Source organism: Podarcis pityusensis, assembly GCF_964106645.2.
Source record: "Podarcis pityusensis genome assembly, chromosome: 2".
Taxonomy (NCBI): Eukaryota; Metazoa; Chordata; class Lepidosauria; order Squamata; family Lacertidae; genus Podarcis; species Podarcis pityusensis.
Window position 1 is genome coordinate 88,533,942 of NC_138029.1, and position 26,436 is coordinate 88,560,377.

The 26,436-nt window shown below is 43.8% G+C and overlaps 1 protein-coding gene and 3 long non-coding RNA genes across 4 annotated transcripts; 2 read left to right on the plus strand and 2 right to left on the minus strand.

Moving 5' to 3' along the window:
* Positions 1–1,237: 1,237 nt before the first annotated feature.
* On the minus strand, positions 1,238–2,020 carry LOC308472265. Its single transcript, XR_013983388.1, has 2 exons — positions 1,908–2,020; positions 1,238–1,694 (listed from the first exon to the last, which is right to left on the minus strand). It is a non-coding gene; the product is annotated as an uncharacterized lncRNA (long non-coding RNA).
* A 77-nt stretch (positions 2,021–2,097) lies between these two features.
* On the plus strand, positions 2,098–5,562 carry LSM3 (LSM3 homolog, U6 small nuclear RNA and mRNA degradation associated). The gene is made up of 4 exons (XM_080996975.1): positions 2,098–2,222; positions 3,290–3,400; positions 4,780–4,875; positions 5,197–5,562. Exons 1-4 carry the CDS (start codon positions 2,202–2,204, stop codon positions 5,275–5,277), a joined length of 309 nt encoding a protein of 102 aa, XP_080853101.1. The 5' UTR covers positions 2,098–2,201; the 3' UTR covers positions 5,278–5,562.
* A 133-nt stretch (positions 5,563–5,695) lies between these two features.
* Positions 5,696–20,883, minus strand: LOC308472277. The gene is made up of 3 exons (XR_013983401.1): positions 17,671–20,883; positions 17,026–17,227; positions 5,696–7,970 (listed from the first exon to the last, which is right to left on the minus strand). It is a non-coding gene; the product is annotated as an uncharacterized lncRNA (long non-coding RNA).
* Positions 11,399–17,201, plus strand: LOC308472278. Its single transcript, XR_013983402.1, has 3 exons — positions 11,399–11,570; positions 13,083–13,182; positions 17,078–17,201. It is a non-coding gene; the product is annotated as an uncharacterized lncRNA (long non-coding RNA).
* Positions 20,884–26,436: the final 5,553 nt, after the last annotated feature.

Consider the following 26,436-nt stretch of genomic DNA (forward strand, 5'->3'; position numbering starts at 1 on the left):
ACAATCACACCCTAGGCCAACCCCAACCTCTCTCACCACCAAAGGAACACAAGTGAACAACACAAGCAACGCTGACACCAAACTCTACATACATTAAACATAATAGAAACACTGCCACACGACCCCACCCCTATCCATCTTCCATCTCTCCACCCCCCCTTTCTTTTTTCTTTTTTCTTTTTCTTCTCCCCCTAATGCCTCAACAAATGAAACGGATTTGTAAAAATGTTACACGGAAAAAAAAAATACGAGGCACTACACTTCTGTAAAACAAGAAAATCCTTAATAAAATATATTAAAAAAAATAAAAATAAAATAAATCTGTTCAGGGCCTACAACACACTTATATATTCATCACTAGACTGCAAGGATGACTAGTTTATGTGAATGGGCTGTCATATTTATAACACCCAGTGCTTCTTTTCAGGGGGTGCTCAAGGGTATGCAGTACCGGCACCTCTTTTTTGTTGTTAAAAAGTATGTAACAACTTCACAGTGAATACCAGCACCTATTTTTCTAGGGGGGGGGGGGGAGCACTGATAACACCACATCACCTTGCTTCAAACTCAGAGCTGTTCACTGAAGCCAGATCACACATTCAGTTTAGTCAAGCAAAACCAAAGAAGCAAAGCACTAAGACAGCTATACACACAGGACGCTGCCTGTACTACTGAGTCAGATTGCCAGTCCAGCTAGCTCTGACTGGCAGCCAGAGCTCTCCAGGGTTTCTCAGCTATATCTGGAGATAAGAACCTAACAGCAGCCCTCCTGGATCAGGCCAGCAGCCAACCACGGTGGAAAACTCCCAACCTGAGCACAACATTCTGTTACAGTGGTACCTCGGGTTAAGTACTTAATTCGTTCCGGAGGTCCGTTCTTAACCTGAAACTGTTCTTAACCTGAAGCACCACTTTAGCTAATAGGGCCTCCTGCTGCTGCCGCGCCACCGGAGCCCGATTTCTGTTCTTATCCTGTAGCAAAGTTCTTAACCTGAAGCACTATTTCTGGCTTAGTGGAGTGTGTAAGCTGAAGCGTATGTAACCAGAGGTACCACTGTACCACTGTACTACCTTTTATACATGTTTGTGGGTAGGGGAGGTTTTTGGTTTGGTTTGTTTTTGTTCTCGTTAGGCATTTTGTGTTATTTTGTCTTTTTGTGCTGTGAACCACCCTGAGGTGGATAGTATACAAATTTAACAAATAATAATACTACAAATTTAATAAATACTACAAATGGGTAGTATACAAATTTAATAAATAATAACAACAACAACAACGTGAATCGCACTCTCCCCTCCCATGGTTCCCAGAAACTGGTATTTGGAAGCATTGCTGCCTCCAACTGCGGTGGCCAGCGTAGCCCTATCCTCTTCCGTGAATTTGTCTAACATGCTCTCCCTGGCACCTTTTGCATGCAAAGCTGTGCACTGAGCTGCAGCTTTTCCTTTCGCCTTGAGTGTTTGAGAGAGATGATACACCCATTCTGCTTGCTGCTGCTGATCAGCGATGGCTCCCTCGCACCTGAGCGAACCTGACTAAATCAGCTCCATGTGAAGGCGAAGCAAATAACCACCGCGTCGCAATCAGGAAGCACGCGCTCCAGATGCGGCCAATCGCAGGGTTTCTCCGAGCTTTGCGGCAGAAGTGTGCACGCGCAGCTGTCGTCGTCTGAGGGGGTGGGGAACATAAGGCTCTGGTAGAGATAGGAAAAATCTGATTGCATGAGATTATTAACGTCTTGGTAGTAGCTTTTATATATATAAAAGATGGCAGGCAAATACAGGCGTGTGTGTGTGTGTATGTATATATATATATACATATATATACATACGTATATATATATATATATATATATATACACACACACCTGTATTTGCCTGCCATCTTTTATATAATATATACACACCTCTATTTGCCTGCCATCTTTTGAATAGAGGGTGGGGGCTCGCTCGCCGTCCGACCACAGCTAAGCTGAAATCCTTACACTGCATTGTTCGCGCTTGTTTCTGAGGCAGGCATTGGGGGGGGGGGAGCAAAAAAATAAATAAAATGGTGCTGAGTTGACCCGGAATCTGAAGTGCCGCATGTACGTCTATAGTAAGTCTATACTTGTCGCTTGTGCGTGAGCGCGCGCCTGCGTCAATTGCTGCGGGCGGGGCATAAAATCTCGCGAGAAGAGGCTGGAGTTGGCTTTGAAAAAATGGCGGACGAGGTGGACCAGGTGGGTGATGCTGCTGCCGGGGGAGGGTGGCCTTTGAGGGGTCGGCGGGACCCCGTGAGGTGTCGCCGTTGTGCTCTGAGGTGGTGGGTCTCTGGCCTGGCTTAGCCTGCCGAGGTGGGTCGCTAGTTGGACGCAGGTTTCTGCTCCCAGTAGCGAGGGCGACGTCCGGACTGTGCGTTTCATCTTCTCTTTTTTTGTTATTTCGCTTATTTCTGAGAGCGTAATAACGGTAAAGTTGACCTTTGCCCTCCTATCCCTCCTGGGAAACCCAGGAGGGGGCGGGGTATAAATTATTATTATTATTTATTTATTTATTTATTTATTATTATTTCTCTCTACTGCTGTGCCCACCCCCTTACCACATAGTTGAACAAAAGTGAGAAACAACAAGAAGTCCCCAAAACATTACTTGTTTTTGTGGTTCTCTCCTGGTAGCTACAAAGTTGTGGTCTAAAGGGTCTCTGCTTTATTCTTCCTTCATTTCCCCTTCATGCTGTTTTCATTGGCACTGTCATGCATAGTTAAACTTTGCTGCTATCTTTGGATTATGTTGTTGTTTTTTTTAATGAAAAACACACCCACAAAACAAAACTTTATTATCAGATGTCAAGACACCAAGTGAGGACATTATGCACATTATTCTTGCTACCTAGTCCCAGAAAAGTGACTACGAACAATCTGTTATTGATTCTTTGTTATTGGAACAGTTTAAACTGGTGAGCCCGGGATATTAGAAAGGGTATCATAACTAGTTGACTGTTTCCTGATATCTCACAGATAGCCTTAAATTCTCCTAACTCTGCAGCAACTACTGTATAGCCTGAATAGCCTAGGAGGGATTTGCAATTCATTTGTCAGTCATTTTGAGGAGTTGCAAACAGGTAGCTTTTAATTCTCTCTGCTCTTGTACTTGAGTTTAGACATTTCAGTAAGGTTGAATAATTGAACAATAAACAATACAGAGCAAATATCTAATACTAATCTCAGTGGAGTTTTTCCTTGGAATAAATTGTATCCAACGTTTTATCAACTGTATTAAAAAACACACAAACACTTTTCTCTTATAGCAACAAACCACAAATACTGTAGAAGAGCCCTTGGATCTCATCAGACTCAGTCTTGATGAACGAATTTATGTAAAAATGAGAAATGACCGAGAACTTCGAGGCAGATTACATGTAAGTAAAGCTATATAGAAATGAGGGGTGCTTGTTATCAGAACCATGAAAATGTGTTTTGGGAGATGTTAAGTTAGATACTTCAAAAACAAGTTAAAGTTCTCATAGAGTGAAAGCAGCCTTGGCTTTTGAAATACTTCTTGGGCAGCAACAGGAAACCCTGAGTTCTCCAGATATTGCTGCACTCTCAATTTTAACATGCACGTGCATGAAAGAAATCTGATTTTGATCTTGGCCAAAGAACAAACATTTCAGTTGCTGTGGTCTCAAATAACTCTTGGCTCCAAAATGTGTATTTGAAGCTAGGACACTAATGATGCATTTTCCAGCAGTTCTCTGTGAAGAGCAAGCATGACTGCCAGTGTTAGATTTTATGAGTGTTGTTGTGAATCTAGTTGATAATGGTATTCATTGAGCAAATTGTTGTGATTTACATCTAGTATATTTAGTTTAATGGTATTTTGTGCTGTCTTTTTCTCTACTCATTTTTGCCAACTTTTCTTGAGAATCTTTGGTATAGCAATCAAGTATTGTTTTATTAGGGACGCGGGTGGCGCTGTGGGTAAAACCTCAGCGCCTAGGGCTTGCCGATCGCATGGTCGGTGGTTCGAATCCCCGCGGCGGGGTGAGCTCCCGTCTTTCGGTCCCAGCTCCTGCCCACCTAGCAGTTCGAAAGCACCCTTAAGTGCAAGTAGATAAATAGGTACCGCTTTATAGCGGGAAGGTAAACGGCGTTTCTGTGTGCTGCGCTGGTGCTGGCTCGCCAGAGCAGCTTCGTCACGCTGGCCACGTGACCCGGAAGTGTCTCCAGACAGAGCTGGCCCCCGGCCTCTTAAGTGAGATGGGCGCACAACCCTAGAGTCGGACACGACTGGCCCGTACAGGCAGGGGTACCTTTACCTTTACCTATTGTTTTATTATATACTTTATAGCCTACTTTTCTTGCTTCTTGCTTTCCCTTGTCTGTGGTCAGTGTTTATTTGAAGAGGCTACTGACTTAAATGGTATATTTATGAAACAATGTCTAAGTAAATATAAGAATGGAGCAGTGCTGTTACAGTTGTATGAATAAATTGTTATAGTTTGGAAAGGATCTCATGATGAAGATGTTGGATCAAGCAATTCCATATTTGTTCAAATTGAAGCATATAGAAACAAATGCCTGTATCCAACAAAGTTACACTCAGAGTAGATGCATTGAAATTAATGGATTAAAATTAGTAACGTTCATTAATTTCTGAGTAGGTTTAACATTAGATATAATCCAAAATACTTGTAGCAGAAGTTTTTAGATCTGTGTGTTTGAGCTACAATGTTTAAGAAATATACTGCCACTAGCACAATAATTAAACTTATCTAAACTACTATCATTTCCACAGGCTTATGACCAGCACTTAAATATGATTTTGGGTGATGTTGAGGAGACTGTGACAACAATAGAAATTGATGAAGAAACCTATGAAGAGATTTATAAAGTAAGAACTTGTTAATACTTAAAGCTCCAAATGCTCTTTCAGATGTGCAGTGTTGTCTAGATGAATTTAAATATTTTTTGCTTACGAGATCAGTATACCAACTTGACTTATAACATTAAGTAAATTTTAACCGGAGTAAAATCTAAAGCATTTAGTAACCATAGTGATTACTTCATTGTAAAAGTAGGACACTTAAATATAGATTTATTTCCCCAAAATGTGATTCTTGTACCATATGAATTTATAATAATTATGCTAATCTTTGCAACTATTTTTACATTCTCACTGGATGTAGCCTGTACTGCTTTTTTTCATCCACAGTCTACCAAAAGGAATATTCCGATGCTGTTTGTCCGAGGAGATGGAGTTGTACTTGTAGCTCCTCCACTGAGGGTTGGCTGAAACCATGAAAAAAATGGTCATCGTTTAGAAAATGTTGGACCTCTGGACACTGTCTTCTGATACCCTTAAACATTAAGATTCTGCCCTTAATTCTGAAAGACCATCCAAACCTGATTGTTGTGAAGGCGTAAGATCATTTGGCATATAAGTTGATATAAGGGTTTTTTTCTGAAATAACTTAAGTGCAGGTGTCGTTATGTTTCAAATCAGTGGATATAACAATTTTAGTTGCGCTTGTGGCTGCTGATCTTTTTAAAGAAATAAATCTGTTTGGGTTTTTTTGTATGTATGTGTTTATAAGCACTTTTCCCATTTAACATGTGTCTCATTATTGCTGCATTATTTGCTTGGTTACCATTGACAGTATCTGGTACAAATGAGACAGGATTGCACTAAGTATTTTCTGTTTACACCATGCTATTCCAATGACTTGAGTGGCCTACATGCATGAAGTGTGTATGCTTCAGTAATGGTAACCTTTTGAGGAAGAGTTCTAAGTTGCTGATTATAAACCTATGCAAATCTTAGTGGGGAAGTGGACCCCAGAGTCAAAGAAACTGTCATTGTCTCATCACCCACAGTTACATTAGCACTGTGTCCACGTCTGGTCATTCATCTGTATACGAGTCCCTGTTTCCACATGTGCTTTGTGCACCTTCATCCACACATTAACACTTTCAATTTTATACTTCCAGAATCTTTCTCAATGTATCCCATCCACACTACTGGGGTGTGCTTGATGGGATATTTGTGCTAAGACTTCCTCCTTCACCATAAGTGCTGGAATCCTGAAGTCTGTTATGAGTTTGCACACAGGTATTTGTTTAGCTGTGTGTGTTCCTTTGTTTTATTTCTTTTTTAAATGCAAGTTTTCTAATATACCAGACTTTCACAAAAAGGGGGGTGGGTGGAGTGTGTTGCTCAAAACCAGGGGGCCTAAAGTCCGGTGTGGGTATGTGTGTAGGTATCAGTTGATTTCTCTGAATGTACCTTTTAAAAAGTTTTCTAATACCTTATTTGCACAAAAAGATGATGGCCTCACTTCAGGCAAATATTTGGAGTTGCTAGCATGAAATGCTGCCACTTCCTTTCTTCCCCTTTTCATTTCCTATCTTCTATAGTTGCAAAGGAGTTTTAATTTTTCATACAGCTGGTCTCATGCAAGAGCAGTTCTATGCAAAAGAACTATTTATAAAATCCCAATGCTGTGAATGTGCCTTCAGCAACAGCTGGTGGAAAAGGGCAGGCGCCATCCTTTCCCTTGGGGTGAAGGAGGTGGGTGGTATGGGAAAAGATGACACTAGAGAAATGTCACCACACATGTAAAACCCACACTCGGTGCATCCACAGTCAGAAAACATGTAATTTTATTTTGAATTATTAAAACAAATTTAGTGTGTGTGCGTGCGTGCAGGCTGCCAAGAGGGTGTTATGTGACTAAAAAAGGTAAAGGTAAAGGACCCCTGACAGTTAAGTCCAGCCACAGATGTCTCTGGGGTTGTGGCACTCATCTTGCTTTACAAGCTGAGGGAGCTGGCATTTGTCCGCAGACAGTTTTGCTGGGTCATGTGGCCAGCATGATTAAGCCACTTCTGGCGCAACAGAACACCGAAACCAGAGCAGCACACGGAAACACCGTTTACCTTCCTGCCGGAGTGGTACCTATTTATCTACTTGCACTTTTTGGCGTGCTTTTGAACTGCTAGGTTGGCAGGAGCTGGGACCGAGCAACGGGAGCTCACCCTGTGGATTCGAACCACTGACCTTCTGATTGGCAAGCCCAAGAGGCTTCATGGTTTGGACCACAGCACCACCTGCATTCCACCCACTCCAGTGCGGAAGAGCCCTAGCTTGGTGAAAATATGGGTTGCAAGCTGTTGAAACAAAGCAAGTATGTTAGAAGCGTTCATATGATGAAATGGCTTGACTTGATAACAGCAGTTGCTAATTGGCGCTATGATCGCTTAACTTTTTAATATTGGCTTGTTAAGTGTATACTTTTTGGTATCTGGCAATATGTGCTTTCGTTTTCCACAAATTCTAGCACCATGAAAATTCACTTTCATTCTTTGCCTATGACATTGTATGGCTTCTGCCTTTGCAGCTCAGCTTGAATCTTCACTGAACACTAGATGGTGCTGCCTGCATTAAGATCTCACTTAATCAGTAATGTGACTTGCTTGATAGTTATCGGTAATGTAACACAATGTACTATGAGACCCAAGTATTTTCATCAAATTAAGTCATTTTGTTTTAATGAAAGGTTCATAATGTGCAGTCCTAAGTGGGTAGTTGCAACATGCTGAATAGTAATGCTTAAAGAACCAAATGTTTCTCAATACCAGTGGCTTTGTTAAGAAAAGAATACTGGTTAAGTACCATTATACTTTATCAGCTTTATTAAATGTTACGTTGCCTGGGATAGTATTACTCTTCATGTCCCCAGTTGCATACTGATTCCTTAGGAGAAGTGGGGGTAGGAGGAAGAAGAAACTAAAAGGCATGTGGGGGATCCATTTCCCAATGAATTCCATAGCTCTCAAATATTTGGAGGTTTTTGTTAATGCTGCATAACTACAAGGATTGGCCTTCCAATTCATCCCAGTGCTTGTACAGTAAGGCAGCACCAGCAGTCCAGTACTTTGAGTGGGGTTCAAATGGATCTTCAGGGTACATCCTTTGTTCTGTGGCTGCTGAAATGAAAAGGGTAACATTGTTTTAGTTATCAGACTTGGAAATAAGTACCGTATTTTTTGCCCTATAGGACGCACTTTTCCCCCTCCAAAAATGAAGGGGAAATGTGTGTGCGTCCTATGGGGCAAATGCAGGCTTTCGCTGAAGCCTGGAGAGCGAGAGGCGTCGGTGCACACCGACCCCTCTTGCTCTCCAGGCTTCAGGAAGCTATCCGCAAGCCTTGCGTGCCCGGGGGGCGTTCCCGTGGGTTCGCAAGGCTTGCGGGCGGCAGCCTGCAGCCCAAAGCATGGGGCGCCCTCCGGAGGACACCCTGTGCTTCGCGCAGGTGTCTGCAAGCCTTGCGCGCCCGGCGGGAGTTCCCGCGGGCTTGCGGGCAGCAGCCTGTTCTGTGGGCTGGGGTCGGGGGAAGCTCGGGCTGGGGGGGGGGGAATAATTTTTTTTTATTCATCCCCCCCCCAAAAAAACCCCCAAGGTGCGTCCTATGGGCCAGTGCGCCCTATAGGGCGAAAAATATGGTACTACTTAGAGTAAACCCCCCCCAACCAAAAAAAAAAGATCTGCTGGACCGGTACTTGAAATGTCTATCCAAAAGATCATGACTTCACTCTGGCATTCTCAAACTGAACTCAGTTTCATAATATAGCGCTACCTTTTCATCAGGGGTTACTAACTTGATTTTTGTCCAGGGCTGCATACTTCTAGGGCAGTGATGGAGCACCTGTGGTCTGCCAAGGGCTCAAACGTAAGATTTGGCTGTGTATATTGTGTAACCACAAAGGTGCAATTGCATCCAATCTGCAGAGATGCTTGAAGTAACTAATCTGATTGAGTAACATGACAGATTTGTATTAAACAACTTCTGAAGCATGTGTGTTGAACATGTAAGATGCAGCCGGACACAATTTTCATGCATATGGAAAAGAGGAGGTTCTCGAGTCTAAATTACCACACTGGAGCTGCTTCACTTGCACACAGGAATCGACAAGGCATGGAAGCTCTTAATGGTGGTTTGGGCCCTCTATTAAGTGAATATACTGCAACAGCAAATTTTCTCAACAGCTGTGCTACCAAAGAGCCAGCTTAGCTCAAAACTCTGGAAAACTTCCAAACAGCTGCTTCATATAATAAGAGATGTACACTTCATCTACTATGTCAGCTATTCTTAGTGAAGATTATATGGCCAAATTTTATGTGTGGAAAAACCCAGTTAGTTGCCGCTTTGATTCAGAGTATTTGCACTAGAGTCAGTGGTGGAATGGTTAGTATGTTGGATTTATACTCGGGGGCGGGGGGGGGGGGAACGACTTGAGTTTTGATTCTCGTTTGGCTCATTCAGTCATCTTGGATTAGACCAACAGAGTGACTAACCCGCCCCATTGGGAGACTGTGATGCCGTCAAATAATCATGAGTAATAAGTTGGCATTAACACACAAATGGCTGGTGATCCAGGCCATGAATGTTGGGGGCAGGGGCCATTGTTCAGTAGTAGATGGTCTCTGACATCTCTCTAAGCACCCAAGAGCAAGCTGGGAAAGGCTGTTCCTGAGCCCTTTGGAGCAATGGCTTCTCAAAAAGAAGGTGAATACTATCCACCCTGCTTCTTTACTCTTTAGGCTTCTCATGAAAGTATCTTAGTTTTCCCGAGAGAACCAAAACCTGGAAACTATATAATAAACAGCAAACTAATTTTTGCATGCTTTTTTGAGAGTAAAATTCAAGAGCTTGATATTAAAACACACACACACACAAATGCAGCTGTACACCCATGCTTCAATTTGCATAATAAATCATTATTGTATTAACACACTAATATCTGCAGGCGCATCCTAATTTCCTCCAAAGCCCTGATGTAGCAAGTGCTACTCTGAGCATAGATCCCCACTTAGATTAAATGGAGGCCGTCTTTGGATATTCCAAAGTGTTGGTTAGAGAGACCCTCGGGAGGGCATGTTTTCAAAAATCAATTAACCCTCAGAAACCTCATTTAGATAACGAAGCAGATGCTATTAATCCCATAGTTATGCCTATGTACTCTGGCATTAGATGAATTAGATATGCAGGTGAAAGCCAAAAGAATACTGCAGCAGTTTGCTCATGGGCAAATCTAATCTTGTTCTGATTTTCTGTTTGTCTCAGCCTTGACCTGCACTCTTCTATAAGGGATGCTTTTATATTTGTGGGTAGCTTGCTTCCAGCAGTGCCCAGTTTTGGCTACTGTGTGGACAACCAGCATAATGATCATTTAGAACATTTTGGAATGGATTATGTAATTATATAAATCCTCCACATAGAGTATCTCAGTAATCCTTCTAGCAAGTTTGTAAGGTATTTTTTTTATCCCTGTACTTACAATAGATGGGCTGAAGCATTGGGAGAGGTGCCTAGTTTGTCTAGGGCAGAGTGGGACTTGCACTGGGGCCTTCCCAGATGACATTCTTAGCCAATATTCTGTGGCACCAACACTAAGAGCCGACATGTACTTGAAGGTGGGGATGCAAAACTGACAGCCTACGCAGTGGCGGACCTTGAGGTCTCAAATTTCAGCAGCACCCAAATTCAGTGTCCCCTGCCTCTCGCCTTCCATCCTACATCATAGTTGTAGAGGCCCCTTCAGCGCCATCTCAGCTTGGCACCCAGTGCAACCGAACCGGTCATGCTCCCTTAAATCGGTCTCTGACCTAAGGGGTACATGTGGCCGTTGGCCTAATTTCAAGTGGGTGGCGAGGATGGGGAAGGGGGGAGGTATCATGTGGACCCCAAAAATCATCAAAGAAAATGCAGACAGAAAAAAACCTCTGCTTTAGATTATTCAGTTCTCTGTGGTTCATCATTTGTTTCTGATAATATAAAGGTTAGAGACCTAAAAATATGAGGATCCAGGTTATGCCTGTTTTTGTTATTAAGCAGAGGCCCCCAAATTATCAGCGAATCACTGATGGTTTGTACAGCTAATAGTTTTGTATTGGGTGCTATTTTCAACCAGAGTGTCTCCTCACAAGAATATCTCCCCACCACTGCAGCTTTCCTCCTGAAACCTGGCAGGATTCAGACCCGAAGGAAGCGTGCCATTGCCTGCAAATTTCAGCCAATTCTATCAAAATTAAAGATTTAGATGTCTCCTTAAAAAAAAAACCACTCCAGAAGGGATAATATGCCTGCAAATTTCATCCACCTGAAAAGGAAACAAGGTGATAGCTGTTTTTAACTTTCCCAGTAGGTTGTAAATTTCCCATGGATTGTGAAGAAGACTTGGGCAGCCCCTGAGCTGAACAGGGCTGGGGAGCCCATAAAGCACTTCAGATTGAGGTGGGCTGTTTTCCTAATTGCTTTGAACTGAATTTTGTGGTTGGTGCACACCCGTTTCCTGCTGGTAATGCTTCACTGCGGTGCAGCACTGTGTTCACCAGATGGCAATGTTGCACAAAGCTTGCAAGCAACAGACCGCTCTCCTAGCGTGAAACACAGCCTGCCTGCTCTACACTTCAGCGGTGCCGGAGGAGTTGAAATGCATGACGAGGCTCAGGCGAGGTCTTGTGGGCTGCAACTGCTGTCTAATCTTCAAGCAGAGCTTTGGAATTCGCTTTGGATCATGTGGGATGTGAGTGAAAGCTCTGATGCGCGGAACGCAAAGGGGCTCGTGTTCTCAACCACATTGTGAAATCCTCTGTGGCAACTTGTGGCACACTTTAGTGGAGCGGCACTGGGTAATGCCTACGCATAAACACTGCAGAAAGCTGCTGCTAGGAGCCTTGAGGACAAAAATCTGTGATCAGCCCATCCAACCTGGTCTGAAGGGAAAACGGCTGGTAGGAGAGGAAGATGTAAACATATATGTGAACCCACGCTTAGCTTCAATAGCAGAGAGCCCCAATTAAGCTTAATTCAACTGTCTAAAGAGTGGGGTGGGGAGTTGTTGTGACAAGTGTGTTAAGCAACGACAAAAGCATGCTCAGCACTGAGACAAGCAGGCTGCTCCTTAGCATGGCTGTCAGTGTGCCAGAACCTTGGTCAATAGTGGTTACAATGCATACCGTACATTGAATGTGTATTAGAGATATTTAATCCACATTAGAATCCACCAGACATTTAGTCCACATTAGAATCCCCAAAGAATCCTGGGAACTGTAGTTTGTGAAAGGCGCAAGGCTTGTGGCTCAGTGAGGGGTAAACTACAGTTTCCAGGATTCTTTGCAGAAAGCCATGCACATTAAATACATGGTGTGGATCCCGTACGTTTGCCCCATGACATTATGGACATGGAATTGGAATCATATGGGCAAGGGGGAACGGGCTCCTTTCGAATGCCTAGAAAACAAAAGGGGCAGTGTAACGCCTGTTCCTACAACAGACTGCAGAGAGGATAAGTTTGAGTGTGGAAGCTGGGAAATGGCTGGGGAAGGAAGATAAGGCAGAGTAGGCATTAAGTGGAGAAGGCAGAAAGAATGAAAACTGAGAAGCATGTATACTTCAGAAAGTGGAGGAAGACTGAATAATAGCCATAGAAATTGTTAGGAGGAACACTATCAAGAAACACAGGGGCCCTACTACACCTGGGATTAATCTTGTGTTTAAACAAGCATGCTTTTTAACCAGGTTGGTTTTAGTTTGGAGGTAAAGCTTTTCCCGTGTGTGTGTGTGTGTGTGTGTGTGAGAGAGAGAGAGAGAGAGAGAGAGAGAGAGTGTGTGTGAGAGAGAGAGAGAGAGAGAGATCTGGTACATGCTCCTGATTCTGCTTTCTATAGAGAATAGGTCCTTCCTTGCTGCTCCCTGCCCAAAATGCTGTTTACTGTGAGCAGCATTTTCAAGGGCAAATAGCAGCCAGGCAGGGGCAATTCTCAGCAGCAAACCTGTGGCAGTGGGTAGGTTTCCAAGCTTCTCAAGCACTTTTTCTTTAACATTAAATACAACCAGGCTCAGGAACCTTTCTTAAACACAAGAATAATATTGCATCTGGTTGGCTGTGGGAGAGCCTGTCTGTTTATCCATAACTGAGGACCACAGAAAGCCAGAGCTGTGCACCTAGAAGTCCTGGAAACATAGTGCCAAATCTACAAAATTAGCCACAAGGGCAACCAGTCTACCATACCACCAACCTCCCACTCTCCTGCAGGTGGGCCAGAGACACCTGTAAAGTTGCAAATAGAGTCTGGATGGAAGGAGGGGCCTTCTTACAGGTGGATTGGGCAGAGATAGCCATGTCATATAGCAAGGTAAGGTAGTGTATTTTGAATGTTGTTATTATTGAGTGGAACCTCTTTCCCTGCCACAGTAACTCATTTCTCTTTCTTCCTCTCCCATCCACCTGGGCTCCATGCATTACACAGACTCACAAACGGGGGGGGTGGCATTCCAGAGAGAGGGAAGAGTCACAAAGCATAGATTTCACAGAATTGTAGAGTTGGAAGGGACCCTGAGGATCATTTAGTCCAACCCCCTGCAATACAGGAATACGCACCTGTCCCTTACAGGGATTGAACCTGCAACCTTGACGATATCAGCACCATGCTCTAAACAACTGAGTGCACTAGCTGTTCTCCTCTTTCTCCCCTCCTGCGTCCAGTGTGCTTACACACACACACACACACACACACACACACACACACGAAGGTGCCGATACTCAACATGAAGTTGTTAGAGTAAGTGCTACACTTTTAACATTTTTGGGGGAGGAGGGAGGTGCTGGTACTGTGTACCCTTGAGTACCCTCAGAAAAAAGCACGTACTGCGGCAGTGTCCACATTGCCGCCACCCTAACCTGCCACCCAGGATCTATGTCCTCTTTTGCTCTCTCCCCCTCAATCTGAGCTTGCAGAAACACCCAAAGCCTCCTGCTTTTTCAGGGCAGTTATTTTCCAAGGCTTCCCTGGGTCAGGTTTCATCTGGCTCAAGCTGTCTTTCTCCCACAGTTTCCCCCCTTTGTGCCTTTCTTGGCTCTGGGTGGTTCTTCTCTAGAACAACTGACAAATCACTCTGGCAATGACATCATCACCTCAATGGATTCTGTGTTGTTTTATTTCTTTTTTTTAAGAATGTAGTTTTCTTTACAAATAAGAGGCTTTGCTAATTAATGGGATTTGGAAGACTGGATTAAGGACAAGAAGTTCTTGGTGCATTCATGCTGCCAGGCCCCATATACGTGGGTAGACTTTTATGGGCAATTGTGTGTGTGTGTGTGTGTGTGTGTGCGCGCGTATTGATGCCTTTCTTCTTCCCAAGATTTCTATCCGTTTTAGCCCTCTTTACTTTCTCGCTTTAGAACTTTGCATTGCGCACAAACTCCAGGGGAGAGTCATGGTCACACAACCTCGCGTCGTGAGTAAACGTCCCGTACATTTGTTAATCAATTTAAACGCATGCCAGTTTTAAGTTGCATCTAAGTAGAGCAAGGAGTACAGCCTCTTAAACTGAAAAAGACACAGTTCCTTTCTTGCTTTTTAAAATAACCACGCTGTTACTTCCTTTGGGGTTTGCCTTTTCCGCTCGTCATATGTATCAGCATATCAGGATGTTTTCTGAGCAGCACTCTGCTAAAAACCAAAGCGCAAATGGAAAGAATCGCTGTGATCTTTTCAAGCGCTGCGGTGGCCACCTGAAGCAGTCTCCTCACCACAACATCTGTCTCCTTCCAGATGTGTCGGACGGAAACCCTCCTTGCAGCACATTAGGGACATGAGGGACAGTAGAGGATTAGACTCTCAGGGTTGTGGGTTCAAGGCCTCCCCCCCCCCCCCCAGATTCCTGCATTGCAGCAGCTTGGGCCACATGACCCTCATGGTCCTTTCCAACTCTACAGTTCTGTGATTTCTCCCCGCATTTCTCCAGAGGGGGGTCTTCCACCTTGCATTCCATCTCAGAGAAGACTGGCAGCAGTAATGTTTTTGAATACCCATTGCTGGAAACCACAGGGTCCTGCTTTCTGGTTTCCCACAGGAATTCTGCAGTGCTGCTGTCCTAGGATGGCTCCACTGTAAAGGTAAAGGGACCCCTGACCATTAGGTCCAGTCGTGGACGACTCTGGGGTTGCGGTGCTCATCTCGCTTTACTGGCCGAGGGAGCCGGTGTACAGCTCCCGGGTCATGTGGCCAGCATGACTAAGCCGCTTCTGGCGAACCAGAGCTGCGCACAGAAATGCCATTTACCTTCCCGCCGGAGCGGTACCTATTGATCTACTTGCACTTTGACGTGCTTTCGAACTGCTAGGTTGGCAGGAGCAGGGACTGAGCAACGGGAGCTCACCCCGTCGCGGGGATTTGAACCGTCAACCTTCTGATCAGCAGGCCCAAAGGCCCCACTGTACATGTGCTTTCCCCCCTAATACAACCTAACATGACACAACCTACCACAATGCTCCTCATGTGATGTTACACTTCTGTATGGGTAAATTTATTTATTATCGAGTAAAGTTTTGAAAGCAAGCCTGAGTACTAAAAGGTTGTGTATTGGTGGGGGGCAATGCAAAGGAGAGAGCGGTCCTCAGAAATGCTTGGAAACTGGAAAGATTGTTATGTCATAGACTGTTGATCATCCCAAAAGGAAACACATTTCTTAGCCAGCCTGCTGTACAGAGCTTTGCTCCTCCCCCGCCCCCCATATATGTGATTTCATAGTTGTTACATCCCCTCAGCAGTCAATGGAGCAAAATCCCTGACCCCTTGAACTTTGGGAGGCAGGAGAAAAAGTACTGCTCCAGTTGAGAAATTCCGGCCACATCTCTAATTATTGCCACTCTTGATCTACGTGGCTAGATAAGCACAATTGTTGAATGTTATGGTAAAATGATCTTTGTCTCAAAAAAAGCGCAACTCCTTCCTTCTGCCAAATCCTGAAGGCACAATATCTTTGTTCCGAAGTTCAGCCTTGATTGCCAATCTCTAGCTACTCAGAAAAGAATGTTCTACTTAATTCCCCTGTAAAAGTTGCTCTTCGGAGCGAGCCTGAACTTTGAGTGCACCTGTGAAGGCGCCACTCGCCTGTGTTGCTGCTGGAAACTGTACAGATGGAGTCAAGGGGGGCGGCAGAAACCAGAGTGGGAAATTAAAAGGCTTCATTTCAGAGAGAGAAGGAGAATTAGCCAGTGCCTTTGTCTCAGCATGAAAAGAGGCACTTGTAGGGCTATTGCTGGTGCCTTGTTTCCTGCGAGTTCAACTTCCAAAATAAGGCTTGAATTCTATGAGCAGGGATTCCAGAGTCCGCAAGTGGAACCTATTAGAGAAAGGGCCTGTGCTTTGCTCTCATGGATTCTGCCCTTGAGTTGCAGCTTTTCATTGACTTCCCAAAGAATTTGGAATCTTTTGTGGAGAGAGATGGCGATGGCGATGAAGGAAGCGTTTGACCGCTGCTGTTGGAAAGATAATCATAGAAGAGACTCAAGCCCCATAAATATGACCAGGCAGCACCATTGGTGTTTCTGCTTCCCATTGCTTTCTAGAATATTAGGAGAGTTGTAACTCCACTCTGGTTATAATCATATCATAGAGAGAATGTTGCTGTGGACTAGTTCCTTGATCATTGTTTAAGCCCATTTATTTCATGTATTGTTATGGAGTTGTGAGTCACTTTGGGCGGAACCCAGGAGGTAGCATGGTGAATACAATAAAAATAAAAACAGTTTGTCAAATCACAGCCTATATAGGTTTCAAAAACAAGTGAACATCATAGGGGACGGGCTTGAATATTAATTCCACCTTCCTTTGAGGAGCTACATTCCGAACCATGTACAGTGGTACCTCGGGTTACAGACGCTTCAGGTTACAGACTCCGCTAACCCAGAAATAGTACCTTGGGTTAAGAACTTTGCTTCAGGATGAGAACAGAAATTGCATCACGGTGGCAGCGGGAGGCCCCATTAGCTAAAGTGGTGCTTCAGGTTAAGAACAGTTTCATGTTAAGAACGGACCTCCGGAACGAATTAAGTTCTTAACCCAAGGTACCACTGTAGCATGAAACAGATAATGACTGCATTTCTCCCTTTGATTCTTTTTCTGTGTAACTTGGAAGAAGATGAATGCTGTAGCTTGTTATTATTTAATAGGTTACAGTTTTAGAGCATTTACCTGCCGGTTTCAACTGGCTGAGATTAAAGTTATTGACATCTCTGCTCTCCAGGGTTGGGGTTTTCTGTGGCCTTGTTGATCTGCAAAGTTCTGAGTCCTGAGTCACGATTACACTGTTATCTCAAAAGCACTGTGCTGATCCACCACAACCTTTTCACATGCCCAGTTGTAACTGCTGGCAAGGCCTGGAAGGCACCAAGGCCTAAATGAAGGTAATAAAAGTTTTACATTTCCAAGCAAGAACTCTGTTTTCCTTCAGTTACAGCTTAGCTCTCTTCTCCCCTCCCTTTCAAAGCATATACATCACTCCCCATACTTCATTCCTGTTATCTTTAATTCTCACCTTTCCAACCTTTCTTATCTCTTCTTCTCCCCTGCACCTTCCATCTCAATTCATGCGCACTCACAGCTTACCTGCCTCAGTCCACTTAAAGCATCCTGTGAGCTAGACTGCAATCCTAGCCTCACTTACCTGTGAGCAAGCCTGATTTAATTCCATAGGACTTAGTGCTCAGTGGGCATGGTTAGAATTGCACTGTAAGTCTGAGAAACTTGGGCTGAGGCAAATGTGATATTGGCTCCATTTGAGCGACAGCTCAAAAGGCTGGTGTGGGGTGCAATATGAACTTCTATATACCTGCTTACCTTCCTTTTCTTGCATAAATTCTCCACTCCTCTCTTAACTGTGAAGGGAAAAGGTCAGCACCAGTCTCAAGCACACTTAATACTAACCAGGGTTCCTCATTCAACCAGGATTTGAAACGGCATTTTAACACTGTCCAAATTAGACAGGAATGCTGGACTGCATCAACTGCTCTTAAGGTCAGTGCCTTATGTGAGAGGTGAAAGAGGTCACATTCCAGAAGCAAGTTCTAGGTATTTTGGCAATAGTTGAGAGGGAGGTTTATATCTGCGCTGCCCCTTTGTATCTTTTTGCTGCCACACAGGCCAGCACAGCTATCCTTCCAGAGTTGGTCCAATATTTACACTAGGGAGAATAACGTGGGTGTGTTTTTTCATAATAAGCTGGTAACTTCAGTTCAGAGTAAATGAATGACCCATGCCAAGGAGGATTAGTTAATAGCTGAGTGAATTACAGACCCAAGTCTTGTGAATGCCAAAAGAGTGTTGTAGTCATTTAGCCCCGTTGGCTGAAGTTCAGTTCGTCAATAAACAAAGTCCAACGCCACTCATTTTATCTCACTGTAGATTAGACTTCTCTTTGACATTGCTCCAAAATACAGAGATTTGCCTTCTTTGGAATCTGGTATGTCAGCGATAAAAATTATTGATGGATATCTAAATATTATCTAAATATTATGGTGACGTTGGTCATTCAAAATGCACCTAAACAACAAGAATGTAAAGGAGCCTGTATCACCTTTACCAAAATCAGTTCTGAAATTGCCATATGGCACGGCAATGTTATGCAGGGTGTCACTGTTATTTTGTTGAGTTGCACAAGGAAAGGACAGCTTACGCAACTGGTCTTCCCCTTCCCTACTTCCCCCTTGCAGCCCCATATAATTCCTTCCCCCAAAGCCTCTCCTCAGGGTAGGAGACTATCTGATGGGGCTGGCCCACCCAGCAGGCAAGGTGCCTCAGGTGGCAGGTTCCACAGGAGCAGCAGCTCTGGCCTCTAAGAAATACATCACCCATTGCTGCCACCACTGTCACAGTAGCAATGTTCCTCAGAGGCCAGACCTGCCTCCTCCTAGGCAGCCCCCCACCATGTCATTTCCACAGAGATCTCTTGGCAAATAGAATGCACTTCTGGGGCAAATGGTGGGGGCTGCCTTCTTGGTCTCCTGAGCTCTGCGCCCACCCAGCGTGATTCAGAGTGCCCCCTATGACCTTTGATCCCCACTTCAGCCTGCAGGGAAGGATGATTCCCCCCCCCCTCTGTTTATGATGTTTATCTTCTTCCCTGACTTGGGGGATGGCGCCATTTTGTGGTTCACTTCAGGTGCCAAAAAGGCTTGGGCCAGCCCTGCTTTCTGAACGTTATCGGCTGCATCTTATCAAGCTGCTAAGGGTGGAGATTGCCCCAAATCAAGTGGAAGAATCTTGCACTTGGATACAGCCCATAGTGTGCTTTTTCTGTTTGGTTTTTACCTGACCATTTTGTTGTGCTGGTGCAGTGCCATGATTTTATCCACTGTTTTGTTTTTTTTTGTTTTTGTTTTTCTGTCTGTCTTTTTTTCTGATGGTGGTTGTACTTTGCAAGTTGCTGTTTTAAAAATACTGTTTTAATTATTTCAATTTTGTTATTCTCGTGAACCGCTTTGAGAACCTCGCTGCTTGAAAACATGGCATGCTCTGAAGAAATAAACATGCTGCTTTTCAAGGAAGTCAATTCATGCCATTCACCGGTTAATCATCAAGTGTACGCTCATCAAGCACAGAAAAACTGCACGATGTCCTTGGATAAGAAGATAGGAAGCTGTCTCTTTTTTCAGCTCAGATTATTTGTCTGTTTATCGCAGTGTTGTCTCCTCTGACTCATAGTGGATCACTAGCTGCTCCCACAAAGACCTTCCCCATTACCCACTGCCCGATTCTCTGTTTAACTGGTGATGCCAGGATTTGACCCAGGAGCTTCTAGAGTGCAACACAAGTGCTCCCTCACTGAGCTACGCTCCATAGGAATCAAGCCCAAGGGTTAGATGCATTATCTATGTACTATTAGCATATATGTCACAATTTGTTCTCCAGATTATGGGAAGGTGCCAGAAGCAATGAAACTTGTTCCCGGCTCCTACTTGGCCCCACTTCAGTCCTCCAGGCACTGCCTGTCTCTATAGAGACAAGCGCTAAAAAACTGATAATGTGACTTTTCTATGCACGCATAAGGGAAAATGGCTGGAACTGAGCTTAAGTTCATTTAACTGGAGATATTGGGGATTGAACCTGGGATTTCTGCATGTCAAGCATGTGCTCTATCTCTGAGTATTTTTCCTTCCAGCATCCCATAGTATGCAGCATTATACTGACCAAATCATTATGCAGTAATTCAAAGCAGTGACATATTCACTGAGTCTGCTTCTGTATAGTTTCTGGCCTAGGATGGTATCAGCTCATCCTTCAGGTATAAAACAAAGAGTCAAACCATTATTGGAAATACCAGAGCTACTTAAATGATGCATTAACAGCAGCATTCTTCCCATCCTTAAATCCTAAAACGGGCAAGGAGAGGGAAGCATCTTCAATCTCTTAACAGTCCCACAGACTGGAATTAGTAGCTGTTAGATCAAATTGCTCAGATTTTCTGGCTAAGAGGCTCAATTCCCACACCACATGTATCCCAGATGTTTCTTTTCAGCCGTACATTTCTCTCCTGCCACAAGCTCAGAAGCTCCCAATTTAGACACTTCAGGCTTGTTCCTGCTCTCTCTCTCTCTTTGTCAGTTTACATATGATTAAAACCTGTGGGATTTTTTTTTAGCATCTCTCTCCCACACCTTTTCCAGTCCTAAAAGAATTCAGCCTCTGTATGAGTCCTGTAAAACCATGGTTACAACCAACTCGTTTCAGAAGCATGAGTCATTGCAGCTCACCATCACACCGACATTTCTCAATCCCATCCCACATTGCCGCTTTTAAACACTGGAGTGACTCCACCAACATTGTTCTGCTGTCAGGTTCTGCTGGATCTGTGACACCTTCAGGTTTAGGGGGGACTTCACCTGAAACGCCCTCAGTAGACTCGCCTCCTCTTCCTCTTACACCTGACTGGGCTCTTCCCCTCATAACTGTCATAGCTGCCCATTTTCTTGCCCTGCTTCTGTAAGCAGGGGCGGATCTGCTATGAAACGAATCCCAGGGGGACCCCAGAAGTGACTTTACTCCATACTGCTTTTTTTTTTTAATCAAATTTTTGTTGTATATATTTCAACAATCCCAAAGCTTGAGGGTCAGCAGCACAGATGTTGTAAAGGTTGTTGTAAACAACTCCACTGAAGAAGGTAACAGTGGTTACCCAGACCTTGTTGCTGGTTTCAAAGTGGGCTCCATAACAGTTCAAGCTTCTTCTTTTTTATATAGTTTATTTTTGGGTTTTCGAGTTTCCAATCACAAAGGAAACAAACAAGATATAATCAATAAATCTCCTTTGACTTCCCTCCTCCCCTTTCATGGGTCCTTATGTCATCCTTTTCTCCTGTATCTCATCTGTTACTCCAGTTCCATCAAATAATAATAATTTCTTATTCATACCCCGCCCATCTGGCTTGGTTTCCCCAGCCACTCTTTAATTAAAATCTTTAATTAAACCATAGTCCAACTTTTAGCTACAAGTGTCATACCTTTTTTTTTTTAATGATATTTATTGAGAATTTTAAAGTTACAAAGAAAAAAGAAGGGAAAAACAAGAAAAAGAGAAAAAGAAAGAAAAAAGTAGATAAAAGTAACAATTAAACAATACAAATCAATAAAAACCAAAGTCAAAAAGAAAAAAACAAAACACACAATGCATCAAAATCAAAAAGCGAAAATAAACAAAAAATTTAAAAGCAAATCCAATATTCCCAGATCCTTAACTGTCATTAACTTATTTCATCGACCTCCTCACACCTCCCTTTTTTGTATTCTAGTTGTTAATTATCTCAGCAAATCCTTTCCATCTTTCACAATATTCTGTCATTAAATTACCTTAATCTATTTTAACCTTATCTTACCATAAAAAACCCTAAAACTTAAAACTTAAATCTTATTTATACCAAATTCTCTTAACCATAACATATTCTTACATAATTCTTTTTAACATTTCTGCTAAAGCCAAATAATTTCATTCCAACATTTTTCTAATACTCATTAATTTTACGATACTTTTCTAAATAAATTTTTAAAACTTTCTTCCAATCTTCGTCCATCGTCTCTTCTTCCTGGTCTCGGGTTTTGTCAGTCCTTTCTATCCCATCCATCTAGTCCATCAACCTGGTGACCTTATATCCGAGGCTCTTAAGTCTTTTCCATGTCCCTTCCGCAGGTCTTCTTCATGTTTATACCTGTACTTTACTTTGTCTTCTGCTCCTTTCACTCGGGGAGACTCCAGCTTAACAATATTTTTGTCCCTTCTCAACAAGTCAGCCCCTTTTTCAACACTGAAATCCATGTGATATTTAAAGGCATGTTTCAAGGTCCCTCCGAAGTTAAAGGCCCCCACAACTCTGAGCTCCCCCCAGCCCAAAGCCAGACTTGGAAGGTCAAAACATCCCTGCATAGGGGGTCTATCCAGCCCCCCATCTCCAAGCCAAACTGGACTCCATCTCTCCAAATCTGACTTTTTCCAGGTTCGTTCGTCAAATCCAACAACTCATGTTCCTGCTGGGCCACAGCTCCCTCCATCTCTGCCACCCGAGGTCCAGCAACAACCTCCTCCCTCATCTGATCTGTCAAAGCACATTCCTGGATTAATTCCTGAGTGGGTTCTATATAGGTACCCACTGCCTGTCCAAAATTTCCGATCACAACAGTCATCAAATCCATCTTCTCATGTAGCTGTTCCAATAAAGCACTTGTCTTGCAAAAGGCAAGCACCAGACAGTGGCGTAGCGTGGGGGGTGCCAGGGGGGCCGGCCGCACCGGGCGCAACATGGGCGGGGGGCGCGCTCGCACTAGCAGCTCTCTGCCCCTACTAAAATCCACGGGTTAGGGAGCCCGCGCTCGCTCGGCTTGGCGAGGAGGTCGCGGAAGGGGGAGAGTGAAGCCTTCTGCCGCGGGCAAAAAAAGGAGAGGAAGCCGGGTGGGCGGGCGGGTGGGCTGGCTGGCGGGCGGGGGTCTGGCTGCGCCTGCTGCTGCCGGTGCAGGGCAAGGCAAGCAGAGCGAGGAGGAGAGAGAGGGGAAGGGGGGGGAAGCAGCTAGGAAACGCTGCGGTGTGGAGGAGGAATCAATTAAGGAGAGAAAGCGAAAAGCCTTGGAGAAAGGGAAAAAAGGAAAGAAAAGAGGCAGCTCCAGGAGAGCGCGGGGGAAAGAGAAGCCTCGCTGCTGCTGCTGCTGCTGCTGCTTGGGAGAGTAAATTACTGTACTTGCCTTGCCCCGGGTTAGGGGGCGCAAATTATTTGCCTTGCCCCGGGTTAGGGGGCGCAAATTACTTGCCTTGCCCCGGGTGCTGATAACCCACGCTACGCCGCTGGCACCAGAGCCTCTGAGCACATTCTTGTTCAAGGTCGAAGTCTGTTCCCACGATCTTAATCTATTACAGCTGCAAAGCTCCCCAGTTCGACTTTAATAACAGTTTCACAAGCTCCCTCTAGGGGAAACTAGCTACAAGTGTCATATCAATCCTCCTAATAATTTTACTTGTTTACAGTAATTTTTGAATAAATTATATATTTTCCCCATTCCTTATTAATATCTTGGTCTTCCTGGTTCCTAATTTTTCCGGTCAGTTTTGCCATTTCTTCAGAGTCAATCAGTTTAGTCTACCATTCTTCCCTGGTAGCGACTGTACTTTCTTCTCAGCCATAACAGTTGAAGTTTCAGGGCTCTCAAAATGTAGGTCCACCACTGCCTTTAAGCCCAATGCACATCACTGCCCAGGAGGGGAGAGGACTTGGCTAGTGGAGAATGCTGCTCCATCTTCTTCCACCTATGACTGCTTGCATGCCAGAAGAGGGCAGGTGAGCAGACAGAGACAAGGAGGAGGAGCCAAGAGGTTTAGGAGAGCTGGCCCTGGGCCACTGCTGGCGTGTGGGCCTCGGCCGTTGCCCAGTGATGCCACCCCTAAGGCCAGCCAGGTTCTGGATCTCAAGTGGTGTAGCCGGAGTCAATGAGAAATTGCAGGGGAATGTTACCAACATGGTTTAGGGACTGGCACTCAAGCATCTGAACAAAACATGAAAAGAGGAGTTTTAAAACATTGTATGATTTTTTTAAAAAAGGAAATTAGGAATGAAAAATTTGAGGTCTGTTCTGATTTGGAAACATTCTATATATTTTTTAAAAAAACAACATGTATTTAAGGCAGAAAGATAGTCAAAATGCAAAATACTGCCTCTAAGTTGAGAGTTTATGCAGCTGTTCAGTTGTGTGGTATTTACTCCAGGATTAAATTTAAGCTTTACCCAAAGGGAATTGCCATCTGTCCACATGCTACGCTAGAGGTATGCTACGGTTACTCCTTCAAACCTTTTTCTTCACTTAATCATTTCTAGTTGTTGACTGGGAGCCTTAGAGTCAGAATGTGTTTATTTGTTTAGAACAATTCTAACCCTTCTTTCATTATAACATTTATGTGGCCCCATGCAAACATTAGATCAAGCATCCAGCTGCTTTTTGTGTGTGTCCACACATAGCATGTGTACATGGTGAACGGACAGTTCCAGGCATGCCGTTTTGTTAATAATCTTTTCTTAATAAATCATTTATTTATAAAGCAGTTCTTTCTTTTAACTTTGTTTTTTAAGGTAGAGAAAAAGTATTTAAAAGATCAGACACACACACACACACACACACACACACACACACACAGTGTTAAAACGCCATTGTATCATGCAGCAGCAGAGGGAGAGGTGAGAAGCAGGACTATTCTATTGGCTCTGCTGAAAAACAGTTCCACCAGGTTTTTCTTCCAGTAGGCATTGTGGCGCTGTGGTCTAAACCACTGAGCCTCTTTGGCTTGCTGATCAGAATGTCAGCAGTTCAAATCTGCCTGTTGGGGTGAGCTCCCATTGCTCTGTCCCAGCTCCTGCCAACCTAGCAGTTCGAAAGCACACCAGTGCAAGTAGATAAATAGGTACCACTGCGGCGGGAAGGTAAACGGCCTTTCCGTGTGCTCTGGCACTCATCACAGTGTCCTGTTGCACCAGAAGTTGTTTAGTCATGCTGGCCACATGACCTGGAAAGCTGTCTGTGGACAAACGCTGACTCCCTTGGCTTGAAAACAAGATGAGCACCACAACTCCATAGTTGCCTTTGACTGGACTTAACCGTCCAGGGGTCTTTTACCTTTTTACCTATCTGGCTAGAGCAAAGAAAGAGGCATTGGGAAGCAAAAATTCTCCAAGAGGCTAGCAATTTTAGCTCTTCCTGTCCTCGAACTGTTGCCATTCCAGCAGGAATAATAAGAAAAAGAAAATCAGAACTTTGAATGGTAAGAACTAATGTCCCGAGTTGGCTTTCTTCCTCCAATTCCTTTTGTGCCATATCTTCTAGATCGTAAGCCTGAGGGAAAGGGCTGGTTTTTTTGTTTTTTGTTTTTTAAAAACTGATTTGTGTGAGCCGCTCTGGGAGGCTCTTAGATGACTATAAAACTGATTCGGATGAATAAATAGATTGGCACCAATCAGAAAGGCAGCATGTGATTTTTAATCCATTTTAAAACAAAACACTTTCATTTAAGCAAATATTCAATGTGTGTGTTGTTTTTTTTAAAAAAGGTGAAAAGGTATTCTAGGGCAAAATACAAGATCATTTTGTCTGTTTTTGTACAAAGCAAACACACTGATAAAATGGCACTGATGGGAAAGGTAATAGGGAACGCGCCCCAGTGTTGATGTATTGCAATACGTTCACCCACCTGTACATCTCTACACACTTCCAAACCACACCTCCTTAAAAAGATGGAAAAGTCACGCTGGCAATTTATATCTGGGAACATTGTGCATTCCCCCAGTCCATCCCCCAGTCAGATTTTATGGGGTCTGAAAAGAGGCAAAAGAACAATGGACAAAATTCAAGAGAATAATGACATGTGGTTGGCCTGGTAAAAAGGAAGTTGTTATGTACTGAAGTTCTTACCCTGGGCCAGCAGGGGGATACTGTAGATAGTTTTCACTCAGGTCCACATATGCAAATAAGGGATTGAAAGTGACGCTCAGTGATTGGATAGTTACAGAAAATGGTTACTGTTGCGTTCTAGTGGAGCTGTATATAAGCAGGCTGGCTGAACCCTTCAGTTCAGTTCAGTTCTGGCCTGTGAATAAACAAGAGCTGTTTGAAGAATTGCTGTGTCATCTGATATGTTCACCCACAACTTAACAGAAGTGAACAAGAATGGCTATTCCAGAGTGAATGCTTGGCTTCCTAGCTGTGCAGGCTGCTTCTGAACACAGAGTTTTATAATGTGAATATTGACTATGCCCCACATATATTGATTAAAGGATGGGGCATACATGGCCCAAATAAAATAAACATGCAGCTCAAGTCTCCAGTTTCTGAATGCTCAGCACGAAGTGACTTGAGAGACTCCCTTTCTAATGCTCTGCTGCTTCTCCCATTAACTTTCATTCCCAGAGGATGCTTGTGGAACAGATGAAGATTTCATTAGCTAATATGTGCATCTGCATAATTTCATCTTGAAGGTTTCCTCTTTCTAAGTATGTGATCAGTGCCAATTCCTTAGTGGTCACCATTATCATATCTCTGATGCGAATAAAGATGATCAAGTAGTCACACGCACTTCTAGATCAG

Excerpts from the sequence above, each read along its gene's own strand:
- LSM3 (XM_080996975.1), top strand. The coding sequence starts at position 2,202 with ATGGCGGACGAGGTGGACCAG. Across the intron at positions 2,223-3,289 it reads TGGCGGACGAGGTGGACCAG|CAACAAACCACAAATACTGT; the intron begins GTGGGTGATGCT and ends TTTCTCTTATAG. Across the intron at positions 3,401-4,779 it reads AACTTCGAGGCAGATTACAT|GCTTATGACCAGCACTTAAA; the intron begins GTAAGTAAAGCT and ends TCATTTCCACAG.